At 38.7% G+C, this 23,927-nt stretch overlaps 1 protein-coding gene across 1 annotated transcript in view; it reads right to left on the bottom strand.

Annotated features, from left to right (window-relative positions):
• Positions 1-23,927, bottom strand: part of AK9 (adenylate kinase 9) — a 103,058-nt gene that overhangs the window by 74,168 nt on the left and 4,963 nt on the right. The window contains exons 2-10 of the mRNA XM_036318314.1: positions 21,937-22,064; positions 19,255-19,318; positions 17,571-17,623; positions 17,380-17,476; positions 15,121-15,233; positions 9,327-9,515; positions 8,340-8,468; positions 6,291-6,365; positions 3,938-4,036 (exon numbers count right to left, since the gene is read on the bottom strand). Coding sequence (XP_036174207.1) covers positions 3,938-4,036; positions 6,291-6,365; positions 8,340-8,468; positions 9,327-9,515; positions 15,121-15,233; positions 17,380-17,476; positions 17,571-17,623; positions 19,255-19,318; positions 21,937-22,053 — 936 coding nt within the window. The 5' untranslated portion in view covers positions 22,054-22,064. The remainder of the gene's footprint in view (positions 1-3,937; positions 4,037-6,290; positions 6,366-8,339; positions 8,469-9,326; positions 9,516-15,120; positions 15,234-17,379; positions 17,477-17,570; positions 17,624-19,254; positions 19,319-21,936; positions 22,065-23,927) is intronic.

The following is a 23,927-nucleotide window of genomic DNA, read 5'->3' as shown; positions in this document are numbered from 1 at the left end:
GAGAAGTAGCTAAGGACAAAGGAAACTGCCAATGCATAGGGGAGCTACATGACACTGAGAACCTTGTTGGTGGCCCTCCCTCTCCCCGCCCCTTCTCCACGGAATCCACAGATGAGCTAGGGACTGAGATGTACTCGGACCAGTCAGGAGGCAGTCACTCTTTCCTTATCATCCTTATTTCCTGTCCCAACTTGGGAAAAATGTTTTAATAGCCGACCATGTTTCTGAAGCCACGTGTGTACAGGTGCTGAGGGGCTACCAGAAGATGAGCTTTCAAATAAGCTGGATGTTAGAGTCTTAAACACTATCAGACTCCCTCTGCTTAACAAGGCAGATAACATGCATTTGTGCTTGATGCTTCCCTAAAGCCTCGTGAAAATGACAGCAGGGGAATGAACACAGGAATAAACTCACGAGGACACCGACTGGGAGAAGAGACCAGGGGAAGTGATAGCTGACCCTCCACGGCCTCACATTTTTGTAGCTAGAAAGCAGATGGATGAGTGGTCGCTGACTTAGATCAGAAAAAGCTAAAGGCTCAGTGTGGCGACAGGGATGGGTGTGTGTGGGAGGGGTGGGGGTGGGGACAACAAGGATCCAGTTCATTCACTCTTCAGAATCCTCCAGAAGCTCATGACCTGTTGACACTAGGCACCTCCGAAGACGGGGAATGGACAGCAGAAGATAGGGAGACTGGCCGCAGATCTTTAAAAGGAGGTGCTAGTGGCCAACGCCACTCTCCATCTCACTCTGAGTCAGCCAACTCTGTCCCTCAGCCCCACCACCACCACCTCTCCTGCAACCAGAGGCTTCATATTTGGAGAGACTCGGCCAGAGGATCTTGTAAGAGGGACCCCAGACCCAGCCATGGTGAGAGGAGGCACAGGAAAGTCAACAGTTACAGCCACTACACTCAAGCTCGCCTCCTGAGCCTCTAGCTGTGGAACCTCTGGACCCTGCCATGATCCAGCAGCTGCCCGGTTAATGCCTGGCACAGCCGCGGCTCTTCAGCGCTGCTGCCAGCTCTGCTGTGATTGGGGGAATGACCCTGCACAGCTCAGCTAACCTGCTGGGCCCAGCACAAAATAAAAATGCAGAGCCTTTGTTCTAAAGTGATTAAACATTTCAAGACTGACAGCTCAGCATTAAACTAATTGTGGGGCCCTTCTAAGCATGGGGCTCATGTGACCGCACAGGTCGCTAGCCCACGAAGCCAGCCTTGCCCCTTCAATATAGATGTTAGCTATTTTGAGTATTACTGTTGGTTTTAGGCATTTTACAAGCGTCATTTTATATAATACTTATAATGACACCATGTGGTAGGGGATAGCCCCCCTTTTTCAAACAATTGAACAAAAGGTAAGGTTAAGCAAAGTCACAGGCTGGTAGGCTGTCGATCTGGAATCCAAATCTGTCTGATTTGAAAACCGGTCCTGTCACTGTCTACTGTGCCAGATGCCAGCCTGCCCTGCCCTTCCTCCCACCACAAACTCTCACGCCCACCCCCAACCCCACCCCACTCCTCTCTCACAGCGCATCAAACATTTCAGCCCTCACACTCTTCGCCAGCAGGTGCCAGTTCACACTGAGGTCCTGTGCCTCTCACCCCTTTATGCCAGTGGTTCCCATCCCTGGCTGCACAGTAGAATCTGCAAGGATGTTTTTGGTTTAAAAAATTTTTTTTAACTGTGGTAAATCATATATAACCTAAAATTTACCATTTTTACCATATTAAGTGTACAATGCAGTGTCATTAAATACACTCAAAATGTTGTGCAACTATCACCACTCTCCATTTCCAGAGCTTTTTCAAAAACCCAAACAGAAACTCGGCACCTGTTAAACAGTAATTTCCCCTTCTCCTTCTCCCCGCAGCCCCTCGCAATCTCTGTTTTACGTCCTGCCCCTTTGAATTTGCTAGTCTAGGTCCGTGGTCAGCAAACCACGGCTCGCGAGCCACATGCGGCTCTGTGGCCCCTTGAGTGTGGTTCTTCCACAAAATACCATGTGCAGGCACGCACCTACAGTGCGATTGAAACTTCATGGCCCATGCGCAGAAGTCGGTATTTTGTGGAAGAGCCACACTCGAGGGGCCATAGAGCCTCATGTGGCTCGCGACCCACGGTTTGCCGAGCCGCAGTTTGCCAACCACTGGTAGGTGCCCAAGAGTAATTACACAGTATCTGTCTTCTGTTTCTGGCTCATTTTGCCAGCACAAATGTTTTCAAGGTTCATCGATGTTTTAGCATGTATCAGAATTTAATTTCCTTTTAAGACTGAATAATATTCCATTGTGTCTACATACCACACTTTGTTTAGCCACATGTCCATTGATAGACATCTGGGTTGTTTCACCTCCTTGCTATTTGCTCTGAATATTGGTGTACAAACACCTGTTTGAGTCCTTGCTTTCACTTCTTTTGGGTACATCCACAGGAGTAAAATTTCTGGTTCTTAGGGTAAATTTATGTTTAATATTTTGAGAAAATGCCAAACTGTTTTACACAGGAGCTGCACCATCCTTGACAATACTTGTTATTTTCCATTTCTTGGACACACATACATATATGTACTTTTTAATACTTAATGGTGGTAATCTTGGAGTTTTGATTTGTATTTCCCTAATGACTAGTGATTTGAGAGTCTATTCGTGTGTTTATTAGCCATTTATAAATCACCTTTGGAGATTTAAGTCCTTTATATCCAACTCCTTTATATTGATTTTCTAAAGTTCACCTGCCTTTAGCTGAAGGGCATCCATCTAAAGTCCTTCAAAACGTGCAGAAACTTCAAGATTTATCAAGCATGATAAGCCAGGGTTCTTGAGTGTCCCAAACTTTAAAGTGGGGTTCCTCAAACTTAAGCGGGGATAGACATCTTCTCTGGATGTTGTAAAAATACATTCCCAGTTCCCACCTAGACAGACAGACATTCTGGTTCAGTCATTCTGGGATGTGGGCCTCCGGAATCTGTATTTGCGATAAGCTTCCCAGGTGACTCTTTGGAGGTGGTCTGGACTGCCAGGGAGAAACACGGCTTGAGGCATATAAATAGTGACTCCATTGTACACAGTCACAACTTCTGCCCTTTTGTGAAAGAGAGGGCAGGCATCCTTAGTCATATATCATATGAACTATAAACTTAGGCAATAATTTCTAAGGACAACCTTTCCGGCTGGGAAATTCTTCCAGTTTTATGGGTCCTTTAAATTTTTCCTTCATTGATGACCTCAAAGAGGGAGCTCAGAACACAGCCTCTGTGCTCCTCAGGCCCTGTCTTCCCTTTCAGCACCAGTTTGTTTACCGAAGTCCCAGCACATATTCCAGCTATGTTTACCCGTGAAGATCTAGGGATTACATGTCACAGGATAACATAAGGACTTTCCTTCAAAGATTGCTTTATTTGAATTATATCATCTATTTAAAATTCAGGTGTTTTGTTTTTTAATTTCCATTCATATAGGGGAAACTGAACTTTCCAGTAGGATTAAATCTCCAGTTAAAGCCCTGTGGCCCCCTTAGCACTTAGAATTTATAATTTGATCACCATCATATGCACAGTACATCAGTACCTGGAACACAGCAATTATTCCAAAATGCTGGTTGAATGATTGAAGAAATGAATGAGTGCTTATAGAGTTCAGGGCTTTTATGTCTCTGCTTTCTCTGGTGCTGCAAAATTTTAAAAGTGAACTTGGTTTCTTCTTTCTCATTATTCCTGTGATTTGGTTGTTCTGCTTTTATTGTTTTTCTTTGTTTCATAACTTTTGTTGTGTTTGGTGTCTATAAGAATATTGTGATAATATTACAGCTTCTTCCCAGAAATCAAATTCATTTTTAGAAGAGGCATTCCGAAACTCCTTTTAAACCTTGGATACAAATTAAGGTAACAAAATATAGTAAGAAGGTTCACTTTCAAACAGTTAAAAATAACTTACATTGTCCATTGCATCATTCAGTTCTTCCTCTGCACTCTGAAGTTTAGTTAAAACAGCTGCTCTTCTTAGGTTCAGATATTTAAGTCGCTCTATGACCGTCTAAATTGAAGGAACAGATCTTTAAATACATTGTTCAAACTGGCATTTGAGGATTTCAAATATTCTGAAAAAGTGACGAGCTCATGAGTAGAATACATCCTTGCTTCTTCCTAGCTTCTGGTTGTTTGCTGGTAATCTATGGTGCTCCTTGGCTTATAGATGCATCACTCCAATCCCTGCCTTTGTTGTCACATAGCCAACTTCTCCCTGTGTGTCTGAGTCTCTTCTCTTATAAGGACACCAGTCACATTGCAATAGGGCTCACTGCACTTCAGTATGACCCCATCTTAACTTGATTATATCTGAAAAGATCCTATTTCCAAATAAAGTCACATTCATATGAGGTTAAGACCTCAACATATCTTTTTGGGGGGACACAATTCAACCCATAACAGTCCTCCCTCTGGTCCTCAAATATTCATGTCCTTAGAGGTCTAGCTCTACGGGACTTCTTCGGGCGGAGGGAAGACAGCCATGTGAAGACAGAAGCAGACGTTGGAGTTATGCTGCCACAAGCCAAGGGAGGCCTGGGGCTACCAGAAGGCAGAAGAGGCAAGGATGGATCCTCCACTAGAGGCTTTGGAGGGAGCATGACCCTGCCAACATGCTGATTTTGGACTTCTGGCCTCTGGAACTCTGAGAGAATAAATTCCTGTCATTTTAAACCACCTAGTTTATGGTACTTTGTTATGGCGGCACTAAGCAACTAATACAGACACTCGGTGGAAGAATTTGAAACATAGAGTCTGAGATGAGAGAGGGTGAGGTAGACAAAGTCCTGATGGTACATGGTAATCTGTGGTAGATTGTATTGTGAGTTCACAGTTCACCCTCCCCTCCCTTCCCTTGCTTGTTCCCTAGTTCATGTTGGATAAAGGACACTCCCTATCCCATTGGTGTTGAGCTTCTCCATGGAACTTGTTTTGGCCAGTGGAATGTGGGCAGAAGGGCTAGGGTCCCATGCCAAATGGGGCCTTAACAGGCTTGGCAAGTTTCAACCAGACCTACTGGAGTTTCTGCCTTCGAATTGAGGAAAGTGTGTCGCAAAAAGTACTCAAATTTTGAATACATTTTGAAGCAGAAGCCTGCTGTGGATGCTTGATGGATTGAATGTAGGATGTGAGAGAAAGGTAAGAGCAGCTTGGAATTTTCAGCTCATCCCTTACCCTCCAGAGAAGGGAGATGGGCTAAAACAGAGCTATTAATTAGTCATGCCTATGCAAAAAAGCCTCCATCAAATCCCAACAGTATGAGGCCTGGGCTTCCAGGTTGGCGAGCATGTCTACACCAGGAGGTTGACACCCCCCAACTCCACGGGGACAGAAGCTCCGGGACCCTCTCAGACCCCACCCTATGTATCTCTTCATCTGGCCGTTCATCTGTATCCTTTATCATGTCCTTTAACAAACTAGTCCTTCAGGTGCCCATCCACCATCCAGAGGCCATCCAGGAGCTGACTTGGAGTCACCTCAAAAGAATCAAAGATGCTTCTAGTGCTCTTATCTCTTAGGAAACTACAAGCATTTGGGAACTCTGTGCCAGGAACCATATATATTTGGTCTCTGTGCAGAGACCCATATATATTTTCTATTATCTCACAGATATCTAATAGTCACCTCAGTTTTAAACATGCAAGATAAAACTCATGACCCACTACACACACCCACTCTAACTCAAACGCACTCCTCCCAGTCTTCCCCTCTCAGTAACGTCAAATCCATCCTTCCAGCTGCTCATCCTTAGACTTTCAATTTTCAAATAATTTCAGATTATCTCTCACCAGACTAGCTTCTGCCCTTCTGCCACACCAATTTACAACCCCAACAGCAATGTATGAGGGTTCCAATCTTCCCACAACCTTGCCAACACTGGTTAGTGCCTGTTTTTGTTGTTGTTTTTTAATTTCAGCTGTCTCAGTGGGTGTGAAATGGTATTTCATTATGGCTTTGTTTTGCATTTCTCTAATGACTCATGTTGAGCATCATCATGAGCTTATTGCTGCTATTTGCTTTAACTTTTCTTTGAGGCAATTTTTGCCATACAGAGATTTTAGATTTAAGTGTAGTTTTGATTTTAATATAAACAAAATGAATAAATACAACACCAAATTTTTAAGTGTCAAAATAAATGTTTCAAACAATAAATGGTTAAACATGTAAATATCTTTCTGATGTTTGTTAAAATAAGTACAAGCCAGTCAACAACTTTTTGATTTTCTAAACTGTGGGATATTTTTATTAAAAATTGCACTCACATTAAAGAGGTCCTCTGGGGGCTTATTTCCATCAAGCTCAATGAAATACTGGGGATTGTGTTCAGCCATTATTTCCTACAGATAATAGAAAAGAAACCTTATAATCTAGGATCATTGGGAAAACTGAATACAAGAGCAGAATCTTAATATTCTATGAGGAAATCTTGAAGTCTAAATTGTGTCACACATGACATAATGTATGTTGTTGTCAGTGCTCAAGCTATTCAAAATGACCATACTGACTTCTATTCCTTTCAGCAGGGTATGGGTGTTTGCTTTACCATATTCTCACTAGCATTAGGAAGTCTTATTCCTTGTTCATCTTCTAAAATTTGATCATGAAAATGATACTTCATTATTCAGATTAGCATTTCTTCATACTCAGAGAAGCTAAAAAATTTTGAAAGGCCTGTTACTCTTTTGTCTTTCATTTTTGTGAACTGTCTGCTCATATTTGTGGTCTATTTATCTCAGAAGGGTGAGAACTTACAGGTTAAGAAAAATCATTTCTATGACTTTTTCATAATTGATGTGGGTATATTTCCAGGTTATCTTTTGAGTAAGGTTTTTAATTTTTTTATTTCTCGAAGTCTTACATGTAATGAAATTGAAGCTATCATTTTTTCCCTTTGTGATCTCATCACTTGTTTGGCTGAACATGTGTTAAGCATTTACCACTTGCCATTCTTTGGGCACTGCACTGGGCATCGGGGATGCTAGTATGTAAGACCTTGTCCCAACCCTTGAAGAGACTAGCTCTGCTTATTTTCCTCTGTAAATACAGTTTTCTAATTTTCTGAATCTGATTTTAATTATACTTTATTTCACTTAACACATTGTGCACCAGTAGTTTTATTGCTAGCTTTACTCAGCGGCCAGATAAGTTTCTATTGAATGAGTACAAAAAACGTTTTACAAAGTATCATACTTTAAAAAGAAATTAGCTTGTAACAACATGTAATAAATAACTTCAAAATGCAATGGGTATTTAATTTTAAGACGTGCCTTTAACCTTTATGTAAAACACTGTGTCATATGAAAACACGAGAATGCTTGTGATCCGCCTGCAATGTGCTAAGGACTACGCAGGAGGAAAGAATATTACACATAGATATGTAAATGGCTGTTAAGAAGCTAAGTTTAAAGGCCATGGACAAAAAAAAAAAAAAATAATAATAATAAAGGCCATGGACAGAGAGGAGGAGGAGAGGAATAAAAGATATACAGGAGAAACAATTAAATTTCTCATTTTGGGGGGTAGATCATGAGAATTAAAATGATCCACATATTTGTCTTTAAAATATATGAAGAGTATAAAACAGCATAAAACAAATTATTTTAGTTTCTCTATCCGATGGGAAGAGGCAACTTGAAGACTTGTTTTTTATTTATTTTTGTTGTTGCTTAGCATGATGTCTAGCCAAATACCCAAGTTTAATAAATTTATTCTTGTTGAATAAATTTTCAACACAATTTGGCTATCTCCCCTGGGTTTTTGGCCTATAAAATATGTTTTTCACATAATTGTAATCTTAGTAATCATATTTTTAATGCTAAATAATTACAAAAATGATGGCTTTATCATGTTTACATATAACCAACTTTGAATAGGATACTCACAGAAACCAATCTGGGGGTAATGCTTCTTTAGATTGCAATTTAAATAAACTTTAGAATAAAAGATGTACCTTAAGTGTACATTTGTTTTGACAAACCCATAAATTACAGATGGAAAATGATTTCACAAAAATAGTCTGTTAGCATGGGTTTTCCAATCTCCAACCATATATGAATCCCCTAATAACTTTTGAAAAAATGCAGTTCATTTACCATGTTTCAGCAACACTGATGCTTTGTAAGAGTAAAATAATATTGTTTTGTGAAACAGCCTTTGGGAAGGAAGCCTTATTCTAATAGCATTCTACCAAATTCAAGTGGAGGAGAACCAGAAAGATGACATGTGGGGGTGAATAAGTGTGAGAGCTATTTAACTAGTGATAGAATACAAATATCTATATTCCCATTTTTAGCAATATATCTTGTTCTTACTTCTAAAGCATGAAGAATCATATCCTTATAAAGTTTAACGATGTTCTCAATATTTTCCATATAATCCTCTGGCCTCTGAACTAAATGTTGAAGAATTTCAGCCACCACCTGCATTTCGGCAATAAATGCCTAAATGGAAAATAAAAGATTTTAAATATCTTTATGTTAATGATTATTTAATTTATAAGCCACATCCCTCCCTCCTTACATCTAGATGCCATTTTGGTGTGAGAAGCAGACAGAAGGGAAAATTAAAGTCTGAGGATTTTTATTTAACAGAGATTAAACACCGTATGGGTCCCTTATCAGATGGAATAAAACTTGAGGTTGACTTTGGTATTTAGTAATGTCTTTGTACTTCTCAATGAGTATGGAACAGCAGGGAAAGAACATCATCTTTTTAGAGACAAAATAAAGAAATTAGATTTCCTCCGAAAACCTGAGCTACTAGTTCATTCATTCACTCATTCAGTAAAGACTGATCGGGTGCCCACTATGTGCAAGCAGCTCTTGGAACTTGAAATACTAAAGTGAATAAAACCAACTAAGTCGCTGGGGATAATGGACCATGCATTCCAGTTGGGGCATAAAGAGCATAAACAAGTAGACAAATTAACATATAACAGGTTAGGTGGTGTTCAGTACGAGGAAGAAAGATAATACAGGATAGAGGGAAGGGAGACTAATGGGAGAAGGTGCTATTTTAATCAGGTGGTCATGGAAGAGTTCCTTGAAGAAGTAATAGTTGAGTAGAACCCAGAAGGAAATGAGGGAGAGAGCCACACAGATTTCTGGAAAATCATATTTCAAGGCAGCGGGAAGAACACATGTAAAAGTTCTCAGCCCAAGACCTGAAAATGTTCAATATCATACTTATTATCCTATTATTATTTTATATAATATCTGCTATTTTCTGTTAGCCATGCGACCATTTAATGTAATTCTCATGAATGTTAAAAAGTACAGTATATGGTACCGGGATATTACCTCTTCTTCTTCTTGCTCTTCCTCTTCTTCCCCTTCCTCTTCTCCTCTTCCTTCTTTATGGGCTTCTTTCTTTTTTTTCCTTCGATTCTCAATGACTTCCGGATCCCACTGCTCTCTTGTGTAAATGTACCCGGTAGTACTGTGCTGCCTTTGCCCAGAAACTTTTTGGCATAAATCATAGTCAGGGCACTAAGGAACATTAGTAATCATTTAAAACATGTTGAATATGCTTCTACTTCCTATTCACATATTATGCAATACATAAACCAAAAAATTCTTTAAAACCCCAAGCAAATGTAGTATTTTAAGTGTTATTTTGTGTCAGGTTTCATTATATAAACAACCTTTATGGTATGTCAACATTTTTTGTTTGTTTTTTGTTCTTTTTTTAAAAAAATTTTTATTGTTGAAAGTATTACACGCCTCCTTTTTCCTCCATTGACCTCTCCCAACCCTCCCCCATCAACAATTTTCTTTATCCAAAATTAATATATGTAATAAACATCAGAAGTTTTAAGATAAAAAAAGAGGGTTAGACAAACAGCAAAAAGAGTTAGAGAAATACAGTAGAAAGTCAGTTGAGCCTGCACAGGAAGATTCTGTCAAATTAATTTCATAAGGAAAGAAGATGTGGTATGTGTGTGTGTGTGTGTGTGTGTGTGTGTAGGAATATTATTCAGCCATAAAAAAGAATGAAATCTTATCATTTGCAACAACATGGAAGAACTTAGAGCAGTGGTTCTCAACCCTGGCTGCACATTAGAATCACCTGAGAATCTTTTAAAAATCCTGATTTCTGGGCCTCATCCTCCGGAAATTCTGTTTCTTTGTTATGGGGTGAGGCCACAACATTAGTAACAAAGAAAGAGAATTTCCGGAGGATGAGGCCCAGAAATCAGGATTTAAAAAAAGATTCCCAGGTGATTCTAATGTGCAGCCAAGGTTGAGAACCGCTGACTTAGAGGATATTATGCTAAGTGAAAGAAGTAACAGAGAATGACAAATACCATATGATTTCACTTATATGTGGAATCAAAAGACCAAAACAAACAAACTAAACAGAAACAGACTCATAGATACAGAGAACAAACTGATGGTTGCTAGAAGGGAGAGGAGTTGGGGGGGTTGGGCGAAAAAGATGAAGGGAGTAAGAAGTGCAAATTGGTAGTTACAAACCAGTCACAGGGATGTAAGGTGCAGCATAGGGAATATAGTTAATAATATTGTAATAACTATGTATGATGTCAGGTGGGTACTAGACTTATTGGAGAGATCATTTCATAAATTGTATAAATGTCTAACCACTATGCTGGACACCTGAAACTAATCTATATATATAAAAGGCTAATATGCTAAGTGTCCGACCATTCGACTGGTCACTATGACACGCACTGACCACCAGGGGGCAGACGTTCAAAGCAGGAGCTGCTGTGACACGCACTGGCCATTTACAGAGAAAAAGCACCATGGACCTGGTGCCCACAAAGCAACACTCGGCTTCCCCCAAGTGGGACACTGTCCCTGCCACCACCCCAGAGTGGCATCCCACCAAATCGCAGCCAACGCTGCCAAGACTCCATGGCACAAAATGTGGCCCACAGCCCAGCCCAGCCGGGAAACAGTCACTGTGGGCACTGGGTAATGACATCATGTAGCAACGTCCAGCTTCCTCTCCCTAGTGACTAGCCTCCTTGGAGTTTCTTTAGCCCAAGAACCTGACTTGCTTTATAGCCAGGTACAAACATTTTACACTTTAACCAAATGTCTGTGAAGCATTTTTCCGTGCTTCATCTCATTTGATCCCCACAGAAATCCTGGAGTAGGTAGATAGGAGACTTGGTAGAATCCTATTTTCTTTTCATTAGCTAGAAAACGGAGAATTAGAAAGCTTAGAAACTTGACCCGACTGAAAAGTAAGAAATGGTGGACCTTGAAAATGACTTCAGGTTTTCTCACTGTGCAGAATATAATCAAACACTGTTATAGTTAAATATTTTGCCCTTTGTTCTCCCTGCGTGATTTACAATAATAATCTGCTTTGTGTTGATATTTACTGCTGTGTTGCTGACAATTACCTGAAAGAGAAGTTGGGGTGCTTCACTGGGCTGGAAAAAGTTTAGCTAAATCAGAAAGCAGGTCTAATTAAGCAAGTTTATCTATATATTTAAAGCTCTCTCTGGCGCCAATTGCACGTGTGTGTTTTGATCTGTCATTGTTGATTGTGAATTTGGTTGACACTTCTGTTATAGAGAAAGGGTGAATAGAGATATTAAAATATTTCTTCTAATTAATTTCCTTTCAATGTGCACAAATTTGTGCACCGGGCCACTAGTAGAAAATGATATTAAATGTCAAGTTGAAAAAAGTTAAGAAAAGGATGAGAATGGAGAAAAATGGGGGAATATCTACATATTTTCAACTAAAAGGTATACTGTGCATTGACAATATTTACAGTTTTATGGGTGAAGTATTTCATAAAATACCAATCATCAATGGGGCCTGAAAGGTTATTTATTCTAGTCCAAACTTTTCATTTTGTAAATGAGAAAACTGAGTCTGGATAGTAAAGAGAAACAAACCAAAACCAAAGTCTATACGTAATTTCCTTCTCTCAAAGTGCTTTCACATGTGTAATATTTGACTCAATTCTCAAACTAATCGTGTAAGAGAAGCAATCCCATGTTACGATGAAAGCCATTCTGCTGATCAGAGAAGAAATGCACTGGCAGGTTGACTGTGGTCTCAGATCACAATGTCATGAGGGCAAACCACAACCTGGAGCCAGGCTTCTGGCCCACAGCCCACGTTCCGTGGCACACTAATAATGATAATGGGGGTTAGGGCTACCTATCCTGCTCCAAATAATTTTTAGGATAAAAAACTCTGGATGATGGTTTATCATTGTGGTCTCAAACATTATGGTGTAACTGTATATAGGGAACTGTAAATAGACATTCCTGCTCCCTTGTGTGATTTAAGTCTGGAGTGAGGCTTAGACATTCTAACAAGCATTCTCACTGACTCTCATGTGACAGTTCATGTACCACATCTTTGAGAAACAAAGAAGGCAAGAAACTTTAGGACCTTCCTTGCTCATTTTCTGATTTCTTCAGGCCGCCATGTGGCAATGGGAGGGCTGTTTATTGAGGCAAGACTTCTATTTAGGCTTCCACATCTTTCACAAAAAAATCTCAACCCATTCAGGTAATTTTTAAAATGTTTATGCTCTTATTCAACAACGCAGAATACCCCACATTGCGGGTCCTTGACAAAGACTATTGTCTTGAGCTGTCTCCTGTTTTCACTTGTAGAAACTGATTAACAAGGGGGTCAGTCCGAAGGACATGCCTCTGAGCAGTGGTCCTCAAACTTCAGAGGTCACCTAAAGGACTTTTCAACAGATAGCTGGAGGCCATCCCCAGAGTTTTTGACTCGTAGTTTGGAGGTGGGGCCACAGAATTTGATTTCTTTCTTTTTTTTTTGAATTTTCAATTACAGTTGACATTCAATATTATTTTATATTAGTTTCAGGTATACAGCAGGAATATGCACTTCTAACAAGCTTCTGAGTGCTGCTGATGCAGTTGGTTTGGAAACCATACTGTGAGAACCACTGCTGCAGGAGATCACTGGCCCTTAACCATATATATATATATTTTGTATTACAGACTCTATAGAATATGATGAAAGACATAGGCATTTATTTCATAAAAATGCACATACATATAAAATTTTGTACATAATTTCAGGAGGTTCATAAATGCTGAAGGAATTATGGATCCCAGGCTAAGAACTTCTGCTCTAGAAATTCCAGGTTTTGTCCCCAAATAAGACTAAACCAGCGGTTCTCAACCTGTGGGTCACCAACCTGTGGGTCGCGACCCCTTTGGGGGTCGAACGACCCTTTCACAGGGGTCGCCGAAGACCATCGGAAAACACATATATAATTACATACTGTTTTTGTGATTAATCACTATGCTTTAATTATGTTCAATTTGTAACAATGAAAATACATCCTGCATATCAGATATTTACATTATGATTCATAACAGTAGCCAAATTACAGTGATGAAGTAGCAACGAAAATAATTTTATGGTTGGGGGTCACCACAACATGAGGAACTGTATTAAAGGGTCGCAGCATTAGGAAGGTTGAGAACCACTGGACTAAACCATCATGTACTGTGTGTTGTACTGAGTTCGGTCTCACATTCGGCCCTCTGATTGCACTGCAGAAACTGCCATGGGCACTCACTATCACACTTATAAATGGGGTTCAGGACTTCATCCTCTGCATTAACAATCCTTACAGTAAGATCCATGTAAGATATTTCTCTCCTTTTTAATAGGACTCGTTTTCCCTGGGGAATGGCTTGCTTGTCTTTTCATGGTCAATGTAAATTTTATGTAACTCGCCACACTTCCCCTTCTACTCTGGCTCATCAAACTTAGAACCAAATTGATGCTCGAAATTTAGTAAGCATCTGGCACTATAGCCTTTGTGCTCTTGTTCCACCACGTTTTAAAATTCCTATACAATCTATCTTTTCCATGGCTTAGACATTATATTTGGCTTCAGTTAATTGTTTGAGATCTTTTCTTCTCTCTATTACACACATTCACGTATGTGACAGTCTCAAGATCACAGGGATTTCGATTGGTCTCTGACCATGACCTGTGGAGGGGGCTGTGTGCTCAGCACTGCAATGCCACATCTCTCTCACGCTGACCTCCACACACCACTGGGTCCCAACACCTGAGCTAAGAACCATCTAATTTATTTTGAGCTGTCAAGCCTTTTGGAGAATCAGGCAGGGTATGAATACAAAAGCTTATCATTCATTTTCTTTTCTTTTTAAAAAATATATATATTTCTATTGATTTCAGAGAGAGAGGGAGAGAGAGACAGAAACATCAACGATGAGAGAGAGTCATTGACCGGCTGCCTCCTGCACGCCCCCCACTGGGGACCAAGCCCACAACCCAGGCATGTGGCTTTGACTGGAATCGAACCTTGGACCCTTCAGTCCGAAGGCCGATGCTCTATCCACTGAGCCAAACCAGCTAGGGCATCATTCATTTTTATATAAACAAGTAGTCCTCACCTCACTGTATTCTTATCAGAACCTCATGAGGCAGTTATCATCATCTTTGTAAAGAGGAACTGAGGTTCCTAAATGTGCTTTCCAATGAGAGAGGAGAGAATTGGGAACAGGAGCCAGCCTTGATTCTTAATCAATCTACTTCTTTAACATTCATGTGTCCAAATCATTTGTTTGTTCTTTTATTTTATTTAACTAGAAAATGTATTCGGTGTCAACTAGGTGCCAGATATTGAGCTAGTTTATGTAAGACATGGCTCCTGCCTTCAAGTAAGGCCGAGTCCAGAAGGAAAATAGTCAATGACAATATAGTGAGGTAATGTGATAGAGAGATGAGATTAATGTGAATGGTCATCAGAGATGTATTTAACTTTCCTGTAGTAATGTGTTGGGGATGTGGGGAGAGAGAATGAATTAGTTAATGGGTGTGTTGGTATATAGGGGGTCACCCTGGGGGAAAGTCCTGAAGAGATGATATCTGACTGACTTTCAAAGGATGACAAGAGACAAGGAGGTGTCCACTGTGGATAGAGCTGCGGGTGCAAAAGCACAGAGGTTTAAGAGTGTATAGCTCAGTCCCTATGACTGATGCATAAATTAGTATTTCCCTAATTACTTAAAATTTTTATAAACAGTCCTTTAACTTCACTTCCATCAAAAAGAATGGTTAACTATACTAGAAAACTTCTTACCTTAATATTGATTATAATATCAGGTTTCAAATCTAGATTTTTAATTAAGGTTATTTGCTGCAAAGTAGTCATGGCATCCTGTGGAAGTGTTGGTAGTTCAGTGATAATATAACCTGTAGAGTAAAATATAATTTTTAAAGTGTTATATTACCCATGTGAGAGCATGGAATTATTATTATTGCTTTACAAAATGTCATCTAATTTCTGATGAACACTAATGCAGGGGATGGAACCTGCAACAGAGGTACTGCCCTTGACAGGGAATCAAATCTGAGACCCTTCGGGTCCACAGGCCAATGCTCTAACCATTGAGAAACTGGTCAGGGCTCCTTATCAAGTTTTGGTGTAAGATCAAGAATATCCACAATTATCCTAAAGACCATTAAAATACCCTTCCTTTTCCAATTACCATTGTGTGAAACTGAATTTTCTTCATGTACTTCAACAAAAACAATATATTGCAACAAACTAAGCAAAAGCAGATGTGAGAATTCAGCTAGGTCTTCTCTTAAGCCAGACACTAAAGAAATTTGCAAAAAATAAAATATCACTAAATATTGTGCTTTGAATAATAAAATTATGTTTATAAAATATGCTATTTATGTTAACATGGAACTGTTTTTTAAATATTTTAAACATGTTCTAGTTTTAATTTCTAATATGGTAAATACCGATAGACATAACCCATAAGTAAAAGCTCCTTTGGAGCCTCAACAATTCTCATAAGTGTAATGGAATCTTGAGAACTGCTATCCTATACAATGCCTAGAGTAGTGTAATAAAAAAAGCTACTAAGCATCTGTTGGTAGATGAATAAATGTGTCTCATAAGCCAACCTCAAAATCCCCACTTAAGAAGATATCGATCACAATCTTTTATTTTAAAAAAAATCAGATCAACAACTCTCATGGTAATCCAAAACCTCATTAAATATGTCAGTTTCTCCTATACTTTCTCACTTTACTTTTTGCCTCTATGCGTTGGACGCTGTCCAGAGAAGCAACCCTAAGCAGAAAGGGAGATCTGTTATCTTGGGTTTGGATATGTGAGTGTTACCATGATTCTCTCCTGTTTTACTATAATCCTTAGTTTCCAGCTTGGCTTTCGCTTCCTTATTTGTTCCTGCTGTTATCTTTGAAACACTCTGCAGGAGGAGTGGCATCCCGAGGCATTCATTCTATTGGAGGCTCTTCAAGCGAGCCCAAGGCACCACTGCAAAAATACAGCCATGCATGCAGCCGCGCCTTCTCAGGAACTGGAGCCGAGCCGGGTCTTTCTCTGCTTGCCTCCTCCTGCTGTTGTGCCTTTTTTGCTTTCCTGTCTCAGCACTCCCCTAGTTTGGTCTGGCTCCTGTCGTTAATCTAGTCCTCACTTGATTAACAACTTCTTTTGAACTTGTTTTCAAGGCTTTGACCAGTGCCTCCTCTGGACGTGTTAACGTCCAGGTCTGACACATCACAAAGGTGGGTGCTGTGGTGAATGGGGCAGCTTGCCCAACCCTAAACTGAATTCAAGCCTGGCCCAGCTCACCCCTCCCATCAGACAATTCCAAAGCTCCTAGTCAGCAACCTGTTGGAATGCAGGGAGACTTCTCGGGTCCACAGTCAGGGGGTAAGCTGGGTGAGCAGACTGAAGCCTGACAATAACTAGAGCCAGAGGACAAGCTGGGGCTATTCTCGTTTCCGTTCCTGCCTGAGAAGTGTGGATTAATACGGAGAAACCTAAATAACCGATTGACAGGACTTAGTAATCAAACTCAGGGTGAATGGGAAAGCAGTCAGCAGAAGCTGTCAGCACTGCGAGGAGGATCACAGCAGCTTTTTGAAGCTTTTGCTGAAAAACACAATGCTAAAAGAAGATTGGATCATGTAAAGTTAATTCACACAAAAGGAGAGTATAAAAAAATAAAACAAGTAAATAAGCAAAACTATCTGAAGTGCTGGACTGAATTCAGGCTCTAGGACCTGTGCCAGGGCAAAAGAAAGAGCAACTCCAGAAATTACTTCTGCTCAGACAGAGCATTTTTTAAAAAATATATTTTTATTAATTTTTAAAGAGAGGAAGGAGAAGGATAGAGAGGTAGAGATATTGATGAGAGAGAAACATCGATGGGCTGCCTCCTGCACGCCCCCTACTGGGGATGAAGCCAGCAGACCTCCTGGTTCATGGGCCCATGCTCAACCACTGGACCACACTGGCTGGGAAAAGCACAGTTTTAAGGCTGCTCTGATAACCACCCATGCACAGAAATAAACATACCAAAGTGAGAGATTTCTAGGGAGTTGAGCTTCTCCAACATTAGCTTTATGACAAGTTCATCTGGAATGCTTTGACCACTCATCAGCATCGATTGCAACTAAGAAAAGCACAGATATTTTACATTATTGTATAATATACCTGTGATACAGTGCTTTAAAAAAATAATAACTTTGAAATTTAGATTTGTTTACCATAACCCCTGCTTCGGTTTCATTGGCAATATGTTCTTCCAAAATTGTTAGAGCTGAAATAAGAATTCAAAATATTAGCACAAAGTGGTATTAGAATTGTCAAATTAAGAAACACATTTGTGTGTTTTGTAACTGGTAACAAAGATGAACATTTGTGTATCACTTTAGAGGGTACAAAGCATGTTTACACACAAGCGTAGAAGCAGCAGAGTATTTTCCACGGAGAGCCCATCTCTGCCACCTTGGGGAAGCTAACTTCCTAAACACCGCCATGCCCCGGGCGCTTATGCCCTGTATAATGTGCGAGAGAATATGAGCGTGAGATGAGGCTGTGTATGTGATAATGATTTGGAAATGGTGAAGTATTGCACAAAAGTATCTGGACTATATTACTTATAACCATACCGTTATATCCAGAGCCCATTAATTTTGTATGCTGGTTGTAAAAAAGGGAAATATGCATCAAGAAATTATAAAATAGATAAAAACAGATAGAAAAAGGGTCCTAAAGCTGAAATTTGAATAATGTGTTTCCTTTTTTTTTTTTTTTTAAATGTTTTTATTGATTCTAGAGAGAGAAAGGGAGAGGGATAGAGAGAAACATCAATCAGCTACCCTCCTGCACACCATCTACTTGGGATCGAGCCTGCAGCCCAGGCATGTGACCAGACCAGGAATTGAACCTGTGACCTCTTGGTTTATGAGTCGATGCTTAACCACTGAGCAACACCAGCTGGGCAAGTGTTTCCTTTTTAAGAGGAAATATTCCATCTCTTGCTGGAAAATGTCCTGGGATAGAAATGACAGGGGAGGACCAGGAGCTATACTATGTCCCTAGTGGCTAATAACCTATGGAACACTTGATATTCTTTAAGATTTCCTACAAATGAATTTTTTGATCAAAAAGGAAATTTTATTTTATTTTTTTAAAGTTTTTGTGTGTATATTTATTGAATTGTTTCCCTCCAAACGTGTATTCAATTGCAATTTCACTAACAGCCCATGGAATGCTCATTTCATAAATTCTTGCAAACAATGACTGTAGAAACTTTAAAAATTTACTGCCAACTTGATAGGCAAATATGGATCGGTGTTATTTAAATTAGCATTTCTTTGAATAACAATGAGGTTAAACTCTTTTTTTCTTATATTTACCTATTGTTTCTACCTTTATGAATTGTTTTTCAAAGAGGCCCTAAGTAGTTGTATTGATTATCAGAAAATTTATATATAAAGACATCAATCCTTGCCTTATATATTGCAAAGAATGTAAGTCAATGTATAAATAATAAAAAATAAATTTATCACTGAAGATAATGAAGTGCTGGGAAATATTCCCAAGAGCAGTTGTGAGAGTTTCTTCTCTGTTCATGTTTCATAGGAAGACACTCCAGAGACACATACCCTCAACAGCTCTAAATGGTGAAACCAGAGAACTGGAGGCGACAGAATGGAGTCAAAGACCCTTCACAAACCCTCCTAAATTTTATGAACAAAACTAGGACTTACCAAAGGGCAAAACATGTTTGACGCTATTATAAAAAGATAATTCACTGGGTTGATAGTGATGTGTGATAAAGCAAAATGTTAGTCACAGACGATAGATAGGTTATATGAGTGTTCATTGTATAATATTTGAAAGTTATTATACTAAAATATTGGGGGGGAGGGGAGTAAAATTTACCTTCTACACGAATACATTTCCATTCGTGTGCTATTTGACGGGCTAATGTTGTCTTCCCAACACCCTTAAAAAGAAAGATTATTTAAAACCCAATAAAATAGCTATTTGCCAGTGGAACAGATATTCTTATTTTAAAAGATTCTATTGACAGTTACTATTATCAAGTGAACTATTTTCCAAAATAAATGAAGAGTATACCCGAAAAATCAGGAAACTGTACCAAAATAATATTCCATGTAGTAAACACTTTTGAATGTCAAATCATTGTGATTATATTGAGATTCATCATTTTAGTTCCTTCTTAAAGTTCATAATCATGACTTGTTTATGGACAACTTCCTGCAGTCCCTCCCTCACCACCCCCAGCCGGCTGGCTCCCCAATAGGCCTTGATCACTGGCCAGGCCGAGGGACCCCACCTGTGCACAAATTCGTGCATCAGGCCTCTAGTAGATAATAAAAGGATATCATAAACACATTTATCCAAAATATATTTTAAAACAAACAAAATGGATAAATTCTTAGAAAAATCAGTTTCTTAAGGAAAAAGAAGGAAAACCTAAGTGGTTCTTTAACCATTAAGGAAATGGGGTCAGTAATTAAAAATCTTTCCACAAAGAAACCAGATGGTTTTGTTGAAGAGCTCCATGTCTTACAAGACTTGGACTTCATAAGACTTTTATTTAGTAACTCCCAATAGAAAAAAGTCCTTTTTTTAAAAATATATTTTATTGATTTTTTACAGAGAGGGATAGCGTTAGAAACATCTATGGGAGAGAAACATCGATCAGCTGCCTCCTGCACACCTCCTATTGGGGATGTGCCCAAATCGAACCTGGGACCTTCTAGTCTGCAGGCTGACGCTCTATCCACTGAGCCAAAGCAGCTAGGGCGAAAAAAGTCCTTCTTAATGAATATCTTAAAGTATCACACTCTAAGATAAAAGATCACGTTAATGAAGTAACAGCTGCATCTGATTACTTTCATTGTTGATTTTTAAACTCTGTTATGTTTTTAGAACATAATAAAATTATTAGAACCATTTCTTGGTATCTGTCCTAGGATCCGTATAACTTTAGGTTAAAAAGCAGGATCCAGCCTTTGGTCTCTGCTGTTCTGAAGAGGCTCTAACCAGCTCTGGCCCCTAATGGTGACTACCAACTAGCTCTGTGGTTGCAAAGAGCTCTCATCTAGAGGGCCTTACTGGAGCTGCCTAGAAAGGCAAGCTGTCTTATGACAGCCATTTTTGGGTCCTTCCTGTTTTGTGGAAAGACAATGCATAGGTCCACTGACACATTATGGGCCAAGATGAGGCACCTTGCCTCCCAGTAGCTTCAGATATTAATGGGAGAACTTCCCATTTGTCCTAATATTGTCCCCCCTTCACATACCCAGAGAAGCTCACAACAAATTCCACTGGAAGTTTTATATGCAGATTGAGTCTGATGTAACCTTGGATCACATATAGCTAACACTTGTCATTGTACAGTGCTTTGAGGAGTTAAATTCTTCATAATACAAAACCAAAGATAATGTAGGTTCCTTTCCAATTATAATACACAAGAAGAGAGAAAGTTATACATTTACAACCAATATTGTATCAGGTTTTAAGTCATACAATGAAATCTAACACTCAAAAAAAAAATTAGTACACTATGTGATTTTCATTCTTATTTGGTAACATAAGAGTCATAAGATTATGACTTTAAAAACTAAAAAAGTATACTAAATAAATACTTCTTAAAAAAGAAGGAAATCTTACCTTTTGCAAAAGCATGGATGGACCTGGGGAGTATTATGCTGACTGAAAGAAGCCAGTCAGAGAAAGACAAATACCATGTGATCTCACTAATTTGTGGAATCTAATGAACAAAATAAACTAACAAACAAAATAGAAACAGACTCATAGATGTCAGAAGGGAGGAGGTAAGGAGGCTGGGTGAAAAAGGTGAAAGGATTAAGCAAAAAAAAACCCACCAAAACCCCCACAAAACCACAAAAACTCATAGACAGACAACAGTATTGTCATTACCAGAGCAAATTAGGGGTAGAGGGGGCAGAAGAGGGTAAAGGAGGAATAAATGGTGTTGGGAACAGACATGATATGGGGTGGTGAAAATAATATAATATACAGATGATGTATTATAGAATTGTACACCTTAAACCTATATAACTTAATTAACCAATGTGACGCTAATAAATTCAATTTAAAAACAGAAGTACAAATTGGTCCTTAGAGCATAGTTATGGGGATGTAAAGTACAGCATAGGGAATATAATCCATAATATTCTAATAACTATGTATGGTGTGAGATAGGTACTAGATTTATCGGGATGATCACTTAGTAAGTTATGTAATGTCTAATCACTGGGGTGTACACCTGAACCTAATATAATAATGTATGTCAACTGTAATTGAAAAATAAAAATTATTTAGAAATGGAAAAAAAACACAGAACAAAAACTGGCCAAATTAACTAAGTTGTTAGATACTCTAGGGCGGTGTTTAGGGAGAGAGTGTGACGGTCTGGAGTGCTGTCATGTTCAGTGCCTCTATCTGAGTGTGTGCAGTCCATGCAAATGCACCCAGATGTACATCTATGCGTCATTTTCTGTATGCTTATTATCCTTCAATAAAGTGTTTTTTAAAATTACACCAAATAAGTTAGAAGAGATAACTTACTGGTTTCCCAAATACAACAAAGCAAACAGGTTTAGATAACATAAAGTGTTTGTCAGCTTCATCTTCATTAAATATATCCACAAAAGGATGTTCTTCTATCTTCTCTTGAAAAGTCATAATAAAAAATACTGCAATAAGAAAGAGTAAGATTGTTAAAGTGCCTAATTTAGTTGGAATAAGTAGGTAGGCTAGGGAAAACTAAAACACCATATAAATTTACTTAGCCCAGAAGCCGTTTCATACCACTAAATACATGGCTTTTGCTAATAATTGCAAATAAGTTAAACTCATCTATTAAAATAATAATAGGGGTCCAGGGAGAGGGACTGTGGGATGCACTAACCACCAGGGGGCGGCTCCTGCATTGAGCGTCTGCCCCCTGGTGGTCAGTGCACGTCATATGACTGAACAACTGGCTGGCTGGCCAACTTCCTGCAGTCCCTCCCCTCCCAGCCAACTGGCCCCCCAATAGGCCTTGATCACTGGCCAGGCCGAGGGACCCCACCTGTGCACAAATTCATGCATTAGGCCTCTAGTAGATAATAAAAGGATATCATAAACACATTTATCCAAAATATATTTTAAAACAAACAAAATGGATAAATTCTTAGAAAAATCAGTTTCTTAAGGGAAAAAAAGAAAAAGGAAAACCTAAGTGGTTCTTTAACCATTAAGGAAATGGGGTCAGTAATTAAAAATCTTCCCACAAAGAAACGAGATGGTTTTGTTGAAGAGCTCCGTGTCTTACAATCTTACAGATTCTCTTTCAGAAAAAAGGTAGTATAGACTTCCTACATAAATTTATGGGTCTCATATAACCTCCATACCTAAACAAGAGAACAGTGTGAAAAAGCATAATTATGTGCCAATTTCATTTATGAATAAGATTTTAAAAATCTTAATCAATATAATAGCAAGTTGAATCCAGCAATATATAAAAAAGATAACAACATCATGATCAAGTTGGGTTTTCCTCAAGAATTCAAGGCTCGTTTAATATGAGAACATTAAATTATCACATTAAAATAAGGGAGAAAAACTATATGATTATCTTAATGGAAAAAGTATGGGACAATTCAACACCCTTTAATTATTAATAAAAGATAAACTAGGAATAAAGGAAACTTCCCTAACTGATAAAGAGTATGAAAACAAGACAAACACATTTAATGATTAAATATTTAAGAAGTTCTTTTTAAAGTCATTACAAAGACAAAAATGTGTAATTATTCTCAGTTGATCCGATTACCTGTACAGAAAACTCAATCATGGATAAATTTTAAGAGTTAATGAGATAATCCACTTTTCTGGATTCAAAATCATTGTGCAAAATTCAGTTGCATTTCTATACACCAAAAAACAGCTAGAAAATTTTAACAAAAAATAAATATGACTTAACAGCAAACATATAAGTAACCAGGGTTAAATATAATCAAAGATAGATAGGCCCTTTATGAAAAAATTACAAAACCTTATAAAAGAATTTAATAAGCAAACTTTAAAAATGGAATAAAACTATGTCAGAGTGGTCTGGGACACCGTTCAGGGAAAAAAAAAAAATGGATTTGAGGGGATTATATGCTTCCAGGTACATGGAATCTGATTATACTTCTCTATGGAAGTTAAGAATTTCCAAATGGGCTTAATATAACTAACATCATTTTAAGATGTCATTATGAAACAAGACATAGCGAGAAATATTCCTAGTTTATTAAAAATACCTAAGATGAATACTTCATGAACGACAGGGCTGAAATTTTAAGCTTTTTATACCAAAAATATAAGTCATACTACCATGAAATGTAGTTTTAAAGGGGAAAATGCATCTACACCTTTTAGAAAGATGGTGCATTTATTAAAAAAAACTCTATTAAATACTAAGGCCTGGGATGAGGCTACCTAGGTGGATGTCAAAAGTACCTTGAATCCCCAGGTTCCGCTGAGTGCTCTGCGTTAACAGAAGGAGCCCCTCCTCCTTTCTGGAAGATTTC

The sequence above is a fragment of the Myotis myotis genome, unplaced genomic scaffold, assembly GCF_014108235.1.
Source record: "Myotis myotis isolate mMyoMyo1 unplaced genomic scaffold, mMyoMyo1.p scaffold_m19_p_7, whole genome shotgun sequence".
NCBI lineage: Eukaryota > Metazoa > Chordata > Mammalia > Chiroptera > Vespertilionidae > Myotis > Myotis myotis.
This window is presented reverse-complemented; position numbering and strand designations above follow the sequence as displayed.